We start from the raw sequence: 10,811 nt of genomic DNA, 5'->3' as shown, positions 1-10,811 counted from the left end.
GTTGGTAATTGGAGCTGTTTCCCCTAATGAGAGGGAGGGGTCAGAGGTCTAGCCAGCGATGGGGCCGACCAATCAGTTGCTTTAGGATTCCAGGAAGCCATTTCCTGAAATACACACACATACAAACCCACAACAACACAGAAACTGGGGAAAGTAACACATGAGATAATTGTTCTACGAGATATCAGCCAGTTAACGTGATCTTTATGAATTATGAAGCCTTTGGGTGTCTTTTATTTCATTACATAAACGCTTCATAATTCACAAAAGTGATGTTAGCTGATGAAGATTATCGTGTAGAACAAAACATATAAGATCTCCTTAACCTGTGTTAACCAGACCTTATTTTTAGCATTCATCCAAAAACCCTACAAAAACTAAATTTTCCCATAGGCTTTGTTCAATGCACCATGCTGGATTTGGTGCCTACAAAAAGACGCCATTACTATTGCTGTCTATAGCAGGCTCCTCAGAAAAATTACTTTGTTGGCAGTAAGACTCAGGAAATCCTGTTTGAGTTGGGGTTTGATAGTCCTGATGATATGCTGATCTACCCTGGTGTCTATGTTACAGGTTTTTGCCTGCCCTTTAGTGAGATGACTGAACAAACATGGATCTCATCTCGGCATAAAAACATACATATTGTTGTTCATTCACCATGTGTGAGTATATACACACATAGAGCAGCTGAGTTACTTTTTGAAATATTATATTTGGAAATGTTTACAGTGTAGTGGGAAAAGACAAGTTCATCTTAGCAAACAGGAAGTTGCTGTTGATCTTCAGTAGTATTTCTATCAAACAATACAATAAAAAGACTGAGGTAGAAAGAAGAGTCATATTAGCACTGCAGTAAGTGATCTTCTGTGTGGGTCAGGGGAGTGTTTGTGTCTCTGAGCCCAGTATGGGGGCTTCTCATGTGGGGGCAGACACCAGGCCTGCAGGGCCCTGGCCCAGGGAGTGTCCAGCCACACTGCTCTCCAGGGGCTTGAAGCCCAGCTCCTCCATAGGGATCCCAAAGGCATGCAGCTTGGCCTCATAGGTTCTCAGTAGGTCATTATGGGCCTGCCCATCAGACAGAGATGTTAACATTTTTATTCAGATGCTATTATCACTTTTGCCTATAAAGATGAGAATGTATTGATTTTGGATTGGTTAGTTATTCTATTACATAGTTATAATCCTGTTGTTTTCCCCTTAATGTACAAAACTAAATAGGGTTCAGAACCAAAAGGCATTGTATTCAGCCAACATGCTCACCTTACAAACCCGCGCCAACTCATACTGCAAGTCCATGATCGCAATGTTCTTGGAGTCCACAACTTCCTGCAAGGAAAAAACAAATAGAGTTGTTTGGCTGCAGAATAGTCTACTGTAAGCTTCCACCAGTATAACTACGCTCACAGGCAAGGTTTACAATTTGATGTGGTTGAAGCCACTGGATAATCAGCTTCTAGGACAGTAGAGTAGAGAAACCTGATAGCAAGGACTTAGCAACAGAAAACATAGTCGCACGATGGAATGAAGATCACATTTTTCTGTTAAGAACACCTCTCTGTTTTAATCTTGAATGACAAATTGGCTTGTAGCCAGTATCCACCACAAAGCATGTCTGATGAGATGTGGTGCTAGTTGTTTTCACAACTCTACTGTTAGCTCAACACAAGAGAGTAGGGTACTAGCGTAGCTTCTTTGGTATGATGGAGCTGTGTAGTCTTGTGTAGTCAGGGTGGTTAAGGTTGTGGTCAGGGTTTAACCAGGATGTGGTCATGAAGATAGGGTTAGGGTTCAGAGTTAGGGCTGAACCAGGATGTGGTCATGAAGCTAGGGTTAGGGTTCAGAGTTAGGGCTGAACCAGGATGTGGTCATGAAGCTAGGGTTAGGGTTGAGAGTTAGGGCTGAACCAGGATGTAGACATGAAGCTAGGGTTAGGATTGTGGTTGAGAGTTAGGGCTGAACCAGGATGTGGTCATGAAGCTAGGGTTAGGGTTAGGGTTCAGAGTTAGGGCTGAACCAGGATGTGGTCATGAAGCTAGGGTTAGGGTTGTGGTTGAGAGTTAGGGCTGAACCAGGATGTGGACATGAAGCTAGGGTTGTGGTTGAGAGTTAGGGCTGAACCAGGATGTGGTCATGAAGCTAGGGTTAGGGTTGTGGTTGAGAGTTAGGGCTGAACCAGGATGTGGTCATGAAGCTAGGGTTAGGGTTGTGGTTGAGAGTTAGGGCTGAACCAGGATGTGTTCATGAAGCTATGGTTAGGGTTGAGAGTTAGGGCTGAACCAGGATGTGGACATGAAGCTAGGGTTGTGGTTGAGAGTTAGGGCTGAACCAGGATGTGGTCATGAAGCTAGGGTTGTGGTTGAGAGTTAGGGCTGAACCAGGATGTGGTCATGAAGCTAGGGTTAGGGTTGGGGTTGAGAGTTAGGGCTGAACCAGGATGTGGACATGAAGCTAGGGTTGTGGTTGAGAGTTAGGGCTGAACCAGGATGTGGTCATGAAGCTAGGGTTAGGGTTCAGAGTTAGGGCTGAACCAGGATGTGGTCATGAAGCTAGGGTTAGGGTTGTGGTTGAGAGTTAGGGTTGAACCAGGATGTGGTCATGATGCTAGGGTTAGGGTTGTGGTTGAGAGTTAGGGCTGAACCAGGATGTGGTCATGAAGCTAGGGTTAGGGTTGTGGTTGAGAGTTAGGGCTGAACCAGGATGTGGTCATGAAGCTAGGGTTAGGGTTGTGGTTGAGAGTTAGGGCTGAACCAGGATGTGGACATGAAGCTAGGGTTAGGGTTGTGGTTGAGAGTTAGGGCTGAACCAGGATGTGGACATGAAGCTAGGGTTGTGGTTGAGAGTTAGGGCTGAACCAGGATGTGGACATGAAGCTAGGGTTAGGGTTGAGAATTAGGGCTGAACCAGGATGTGGTCATGAAGCTAGGGTTAGGGTTCAGAGTTAGGGCTGAACCAGGATGTGGTCATGAAGCTAGGGTTAGGGTTACGGTTCAGAGTTAGGGCTGAACCAGGATGTGGTCATGAAGCTAGGGTTAGGGTTGTGGTTGAGAGTTAGGGCTGAATCAGGATGTGGACATGAAGCTAGGGTTAGGGTTGTGGTTGAGAGTTAGGGCTGAACCAGGATGTAGACATGAAGCTAGGGTTAGGGTTAGGGTTCAGAGTTAGGGCTGAACCAGGATGTGGTCATGAAGCTAGGGTTAGGGTTGTGGTTGAGAGTTAGGGCTGAATCAGGATGTGGACATGAAGCTAGGGTTAGGGTTGTGGTTGAGAGTTAGGGCTGAACCAGGATGTAGACATGAAGTTAGGGTTCAGAGTTAGGGCTGAACCAGGATGTGGTCATGAAGCTAGGGTTGTGGTTGAGAGTTAGGGCTGAACCAGGATGTGGACATGAAGCTAGGGTTAGGGTTAGGTATCACGTGGAGGGTAGCATACCTCCAGTTTGCGTGTGACCACGACGAGGGCGTTGAGCTGAGCCTCCTTCTTCTCCAGGGTGTTGGTCAGAGCCCCCAGTTCCCTCTCCAACAGGAGGTTCATAAAGCCACTCTTCTGCTGCACCTCCTGGATGGCCTGGGTGAACTTCTTATAGAGGTCATCAAGCTCCACCTGGACCTGCACCACACAGACAAAAGGATTGGCTCAGCTCAGTTAGAAACACAGATTACATTTGATTCAATTCTGTTCCATTTTTTTGGGTGTGTGAGTGCATAACAGAGGGACAGTCCTTCAATAGTAGCCATTGTACGGATGAAAAGTGTCCAGTTACTAGGACGTTTTTAGTCGACCTAATAAACGGTCTGTGTAGTTAGTTTGTGCCGTGGTCTCCTGTACACAGGGTAAAAGGGCAGAATGACTCATCCTTGAACTCCTCTGTAATCACGTCAAAGGAAACAATGGTGGGAAACTCCTTTTTTTATTTGAATGGAACACAGATATCAGTGTAGACTCCTTTTTAGTTCTAACCCTTAATCTCATGAACACAGTGCCAATTTTTTTCTCAGATTCTTCCCTGTCCCAAATTTGAAAAGGCTAAACGTTCTGTTTGGCATGGGTTCACAAATCCTCAAAAAGATCTACAGCTGCACCACTGCCTGGTACGGCAACTGCTCGGCCTCCGAACACAAGGCACTACAGAGGGTAGTGCGTACGGCCCAGTATGTCACTGGGGCCAAGCTTCCTGCCATCCAGGACCTCTATATCAGGCAGTGTCAGAGGAAGATGCTAAACATTGTCAAAGACTCCAGCCACCCTAGTCATAGACTGTTCTCTCTGCTACTGCACGGCAAGCAATACTGGAGCGCCATGTCTAGGTCCAAGAGGCTTCTAAACAGCTTCTACCCCCAAGCCATAAGACTCCTGAACACCTAATCAAAGGTCTACCCAGACCCCTCTTTTACTCTGCTGCTACTCTCTGTTTATAAACTATGCATAGTCACACTAACTCTACCTACATGTTCATATTACCTCGACTAACCGGTGCTCCCACACATTGACTCTGTGCCTGTACACACTGTATATAGACTCGCTTGTTATTTTACTGCTGCTGTTTAATTATTTGTTACTTTTATTTTCTATTTTTTTCTTCCCTTCTTAACTTCTTAAAGCATTGTTGGTTAAGGGCTTGTAAGTAAGCATTTCACTGTAAGGTCTACACCAATTGTATTCGGCGCATGTGACAAATAACATTTGATTTGATTCAGTCAAGTGACAACAATTTATGGAACATGTGAGGACAAAAGCCTTTGTCATTACAAACCAGAGTTGTTGTGCATGTGTGTGTGCACGCTTGTACGTGTGTATGTGTGTAATTGTAGCTTCTCACCTTACTAAACCTCTGTTCCAGCACTTCGTGTTCCCACGTCAGGTCTTTCATCTCCTTATCTGCGACCTTCAGACGTGCCTTGGCCCCCTATCAAGACAGGCACCATCACTCCTGTTTACTTTCACCAAGTACCCTACTACATTTCTATTCACTCTCAGATACACCCAACACAAACCATTCATCATAGAGCATTTGAGGGAATTTTACTTTTCCATGTTGCTATATGAATATTTTTTATGCATATCTGTTATACTGCTACATTGTTGCTTTATGCTATAAATCTTCTCTATAATTACCATATCATTAAATATAATGTATTCTATTCTGTGGTTGTGTGTGTAACCCACCGCCAGTGAGGTCTTGTCCTTCTCGTAGTTGGCCAGTTGTTTCTGCAGCTCGGTCACCTCCTCCTTGGCCCCCTGCAGGGGCTCCGTCAGGCGCTTGTTTTGCAGCAGCACCTCTGCCATGTCCTTCTCCAGACGCTCCTCCTTCCTCTTCATCTCCTACATTTGTTCCTGACAGACACACATTTCCTGGTCGTTTTTCTGTTGAAACAGAAATTGAAAGAATTTACAATCAATGCAATGTCACCATACACGTGTGTGGAAAGCAAATATGATAAAATGGCAGAACATTGATCTGGGTGGTGAGAAGCGCATACTGACAGAAAGAGCGAGGACGCCATGCACCAGTTTGAGGCCCTTGATGAGGTTCTCGTTGGAGAGCTCCTGCTCCTTAAAACTTCTTATGGCTGCGGGGCAGTATTGAGTAGCTTGGATGAATAAGGTGCCCAGGGTAAACTGCCTGCTACTCAGGCCCAGAAGCTAAGATATGCATATAATTAGTAGATTTGGATAGAAAACACTCTGAAGTTTCTAAAACGGTTTGAATTATGTCTGTGAGTATAACAGAACTCATATGGCAGGCAAAAAGCGGATTCCGATTGCACTTCCTAAGGCTTCCACTAGATGTCAAAAGTCTTTACAACCTTGTTTGAGGCTTCTGCTGTGAGGGGGAGAGAATGAGAGCTGTTTCAACCAGAGGTCTGGCAGAAGGCCATGAGCTCAGTCAGGCTTTGAGGGTGCGCATGCCCTTGCCCGTGAGAGGTAGCTGTGTTCCATTGCATTTCTAAAGACAAAGGAATTATCCAGTTGAAACATTATTGAAGATGTATGATAAAAACATCCTAAAGATTGATTCTATATATCGTTTGACATGTTTCTACGAACTGCGCGTCGTGAATTTGGATTTGTGAACTAAACACGCGAACAAAAAGGAGGTATTTGGATATAAATCATGGACTTATCGAACAAAACAAACATTTATTGTGGAACTGGGATTCCTGGGAGTGCATTCTGATGAAGATCATCAAAGGTAAGTGAATATTTATAATGCTATTTCTGACTTCTGTTGACTCCACAACATGGCGGGTATCTGTATGACTTGTTTTTGTGTCTGAGCGTTGTACTCAGATTATTGCATGGTGTGCTTTATCCGTAAAGATTTTTAAAAATCTGACAGAGGTTGCATTAAGGAGAAGTATATCTCTAATTCCATGTATAACACCTGTATCTTTAATCAATGTTTATTATGAGTACTTCTGTAAATTGATGTGGCTCTCTTCAAAATCACTGGATGTTTTGAAAGCAAAACATTACTGAACATGACACGCCAATGTAAACTGAGATTTTTGGATATAAATATGAACTTTATCGAACAAAACATAGATGTATTGTGTAACATGAAGTCCTATGAGTGTCATCTGATGAAGATCATCAAAGGTTAGTGATTCATTTTATCTCTATTTCTGCTTTTTGTGACTCCTCTCTTTGGCTGGAAAAATGGCTGTGTTTTTCTGTGACTTGGTCCTGACCTAACATAATCGTTTGGTGTGCTTTCGTCATAAAGCCTTTTTGAAATCGGACACTTTGGTGGGATTAACAACAAGTTTATCTTTAAAATGGTGTAAAATACTTGTATGTTTGAATAATTTTAATTATGAGATTTCTGTTGTTTGAATTTGGCGCCCTGCACTTTCACTGGCTGTTGTCATATCGATCCTGTTAGCGGGATTTCAGCCGTAAGAAGTTTTAATGTCCACTTTGAGGGTGCGCATGCCCTTGCAGAGCGCGTTCTCCAGCTCGGCATGCTCTTTCTGCATCAGCTTGTTAGAGACCACGCCCTCTCCCTTCAGCTCTGAGATGCTGTTCTGGTGCTCATACAGCAGATGCTTCACTTTCTGCTTGTACACCTGAGGAACAGAACAGTAATAGGAAGGACCCTGATAACTATTCTAATGTGGTTAAACACTGTTTGTGTGTCTGTTACTGTATGTGTGTGTAGGTGTGTGTGTACTATACCTTGATCTCAACTTGGTGGCGCTCCTCAGCCTCTTTCATCTCCCGGTCTCTGTTCCTCAGGTCTGCCTTCCTCTCGTCCAGATGTCTCTTGGTGATCTTCCAGAAGGTGTGGATCTTGTCCCTCTCCATTTGGAAGTAGTTCCTCTCCTCCCTCTCCCTGTCCATCTCCTCCCGCAGCCGCACAATGTGCTCCTCCAGCTGACGAAGAGATCATCATCATGTAGATTCAGATAAATATATGCTATGCAGCATAACCCATGGATTATCAAGCAAATGGTTGATTTGATACACCCTATCGGCAGGACAGAACAGCCTCTGGCAAGACACTGGGCGGGGCCTATGCATATATGTAAACAATAGCTGGTGCACGATATCTAAGGAAGTCTCAAGGTTTTGCTCACCTGAGGTAGAGTATCTCATGATAAGCTGTAGACCACACTACCTACCTAGAGATTTCATCTGTATTTTTAGTAGCTCTCTCCATACCACCACAGATTGACGCTGGCACTAAAACCGCACTCAATGAGCTGCATTCCGCAATAAGCAAACAGGAAAACACTCATCCAGAGGTGGCACTCCTAGTGGCCGGGGACTTTAATGCAGGGAAACTTAAATTAGTTTTACCTAATTTCTATCTGCATGTTAACTGTGCAACCAGAGGGAAAGATATTCTAGACCACCTTTACTCCACACACAGAGACGCGTACAAAGCTCTCCATCGCCCTCCATTTGGCAAATCTGACCATAACCCTATCCTCCTGATTCCTGCTTACAAGCAAAAATTAAAGCAGGAAGCACCAATGGCTCGGGCTATAAAAAAGTGGTCAGATGAAGCAGATGCTAAACTACAGGACTGTTTTGCTAGCACAGACTGGAATATGTTCCGGGATTCTTGCGATGGCCTTGAGGAGTACACCACATCAGTCACTGGCTTTATCAATAAGTACATTGAGGATGTCGTCCCCACAGTGACTGTACGTACATACCCCAATCAGAAACCATGGATTACAGTCAACATTCGCACTGAGCTAAAGGGTAGAGCTGCTGCTTTCAAGGAGCGGGACTCTAACCCAGAAACTTACAAGAAATCCTGCTATGCCCTTCGACGAACCATCAAACAGGCAAAGCGTCAATACAGGACTAAGATCAAATCTTTCTACACCGGCTCCAACGCACGTCGGATGTGGCTGGGCTTGCAAACTATTACAGACTACAAAAGGGAAGCACAGCCGAGAGCTGCCAAGTGACACGAGCCTACCAGACGAGCTAAATAACTTTTATACTCGCTTCGAGGCAAGTAACACTGAAACATGCGTGAGAGCAAACATGTTGGTATTACAGACTCAGACAGGGAGAGGTTGAAAATGTCAGTGAAGACACTTGATAATTGGTCAGCGCATGCTCGTAGTACACATCCTAGTAATCCGTCTGGCTCCGCAGCCGATGTGAGTAAGACCTTTAAACACGTCAACATTCACAAGGCCGCAGGGCCAGATGAATTACCAGGACGTGTACTGCGAGCATGCGCTGGCCAACTGGCAAGTGTCTTCACTGACATTTTCAATCTCTCCCTGTCTGAGTTTGTAATACCAACATGTTTCAAGCAGACCACCATAGTCCCTGTGCCCAAGAACACTATGATAATCTGCCTAAATGACTACTGACCTGTAGCACTCACGCCTGTAGCCATGAAATGCTTTGAAAGGGTGGTCATGGCTCACATCAACACCATTATCCCAGAAACGCTAGACCCACTCCAATTTGCATACCGCACCAACAGATGCACAGATGACACAATCTCTATTGCACGCCACACTGCCCTTTCCCACCTGGACAAAAGGAACACCTATGTGAGAATGCTATTCATTGATTACAACTCAGCGTTCAACTCAGCGTATGTAGAGGTGCATGAAATAACACCTGCCTGCTCCTTCGACATCTCCTCCATGGAAAGGCCATCTACTACTGTGGGCGTCTTCCCTTTGGCAGACTTGGCTGCAACCTTCTTTTTGGGTGGCTGTAATGCAACGAAATCTAAAATTAGTGTCATGATGTTGGAATAATTGCGCACAACATTGCACAGGTCTTATTTTCACGATTTGGACAGTCATTCGCTTTCCAGAGCTAATGAACATGTGGAAATGTGAGCAGCATTTTGTATTAGTTGAATTAGTTAGGGAGCGTAAACAAAGTACAAACGTTTTTTTACATTCAAATGTCAATAGCTCCTTGGTCATGTGACCCAATGACTTCAAACAAGGTTCAGTATGTACACTGACTACCCGTGTATATTGCACACCCTTTAGTTTGTCCATTTTCATCTCACATGGTTTTACATACATTTTCCAAATGTAACATTTCAATAGCTCCTTGGTCATGTGACCTACTGCCCTCAAACAAGGTTCAGAATGTCCACTGACTATACCTTCATATCACACGCTCTGATGTTTGTCTACTTTCATATCATGCTATTAGACTTAAATCTGTAAGCTGTGCAGACCTTCATTTTGCATGGTTGTTAAACATTTTAAATTAAGTCAACAAATGTTTCATCCTCGCAATAACTATCTTTCACATGGACACTGAAAAGATCCGCAAATGGCTGTATGTGGAATGGATCAAGGATAGGAGGTGTTCAGAGGTGCGTAAAGGAAGGCGCACAGGTAGGCCTCATGAAAAACAATTTCATATGCTCTTTTTAATCACAGTGATTTGTCAGTCACATTGAGCTTGATAACATGAAAGAATCCTTTTCATAGCATCACTTTCATATACTGTACATTAAGACAAATCCTTCTATGTTGAGTATTAGAATACAGTTTACATAACCTGATAATGACTCTCCTGATTGGCTCTGTGGTGCACAGTCTGGCAGTCTGACTAAAGTGCCAGAGGTATGAGGAGAGACATCCTCCTTTGTATTTATGGGAACAAATATTTCCTAACACTTTGGATCATATTCTTGGACAGTTAGAAGACACAATGCGTCAATGCAACAAAATACAAATACTAATTACTGTCCATGAGTAACCTCAACCTTGTGGGTGTTTGGGCCAATAAAGTGCCCACTCAATTCTACCACTGACTAGTCTCTCATGCCCCTATGAACGGGGACACAGGGCAATAGTTTTTAATCTAAACCAGCCCTTTTTTACTAGAGTACACTAACCCCTAATTAGGGCTATTTTCTTGACACATAGTAGCAGTTTACCAGATAAGAAGATCAAGAAGTAGATTGTTGTAAGGGTGTATTACATCCTGTGCTGGCCCCATTGTCATATCCATTCTGGATTCTGAGTGGTAAAATCACAGCTGAAAAATGCCTTATGTATGTGTATACATTTTCCGCCAAGAAAGAACTGCCAAAGGGGGTGGAGTTGCAATCTACTGCAGAGACAGCCTGCAGAGTTCTGTCATACTATCCAGGTCTGTGCCCAAACAGTTTGAGCTTCTACTTTTAAAAATCCACCTTTCCAGAAATAAGTCTCTTACTGTTGCCGCTTGTTACAGACCCCCCTCAGCCCCTAGCTGCGACCTGGACACCATATGTGAATTAATTGCCCCCCATTTATCTTCAGAGTTTGTAATGTTAGGTGACCTAAACTATATGGATATGCTTAACACCCCGGCCGTCC

General features: G+C 44.0%; 1 protein-coding gene across 1 annotated transcript; it reads right to left on the bottom strand.

Moving 5' to 3' along the window:
* Position 1: 1 nt before the first annotated feature.
* On the bottom strand, positions 2 to 9,226 carry LOC139384568 (dynein regulatory complex subunit 4-like). Its single transcript, XM_071129403.1, has 9 exons — positions 9,101 to 9,226; positions 7,177 to 7,374; positions 6,896 to 7,067; positions 5,482 to 5,567; positions 5,164 to 5,319; positions 4,817 to 4,903; positions 3,430 to 3,606; positions 1,261 to 1,326; positions 2 to 1,065 (listed from the first exon to the last, which is right to left on the bottom strand). Exons 1-9 carry the CDS (start codon positions 9,224 to 9,226, stop codon positions 916 to 918), a joined length of 1,218 nt encoding a protein of 405 aa, XP_070985504.1. The 3' UTR covers positions 2 to 915.
* Positions 9,227 to 10,811: the final 1,585 nt, after the last annotated feature.

Source organism: Oncorhynchus clarkii, chromosome 26 (genome assembly GCF_045791955.1).
Source record: "Oncorhynchus clarkii lewisi isolate Uvic-CL-2024 chromosome 26, UVic_Ocla_1.0, whole genome shotgun sequence".
Classification (NCBI taxonomy): domain Eukaryota; kingdom Metazoa; phylum Chordata; class Actinopteri; order Salmoniformes; family Salmonidae; genus Oncorhynchus; species Oncorhynchus clarkii.
The sequence above is the reverse complement of the archived record's forward strand: the minus strand, read 5'-3'. Positions and strand labels throughout refer to the sequence as shown.

Excerpts from the sequence above, each read along its gene's own strand:
- LOC139384568 (XM_071129403.1), bottom strand. The coding sequence starts at position 9,226 with ATGACACTAATTTTAGATTTCGTTGCATTACAGCCACCCAAAAAGAAG. Across the intron at positions 4,904-5,163 it reads AGGACAAGACCTCACTGGCG|GGGGCCAAGGCACGTCTGAA; the intron begins GTGGGTTACACA and ends CTGTCTTGATAG. Across the intron at positions 1,066-1,260 it reads AGTTGGCGCGGGTTTGTAAG|GCCCATAATGACCTACTGAG; the intron begins GTGAGCATGTTG and ends TCTGATGGGCAG.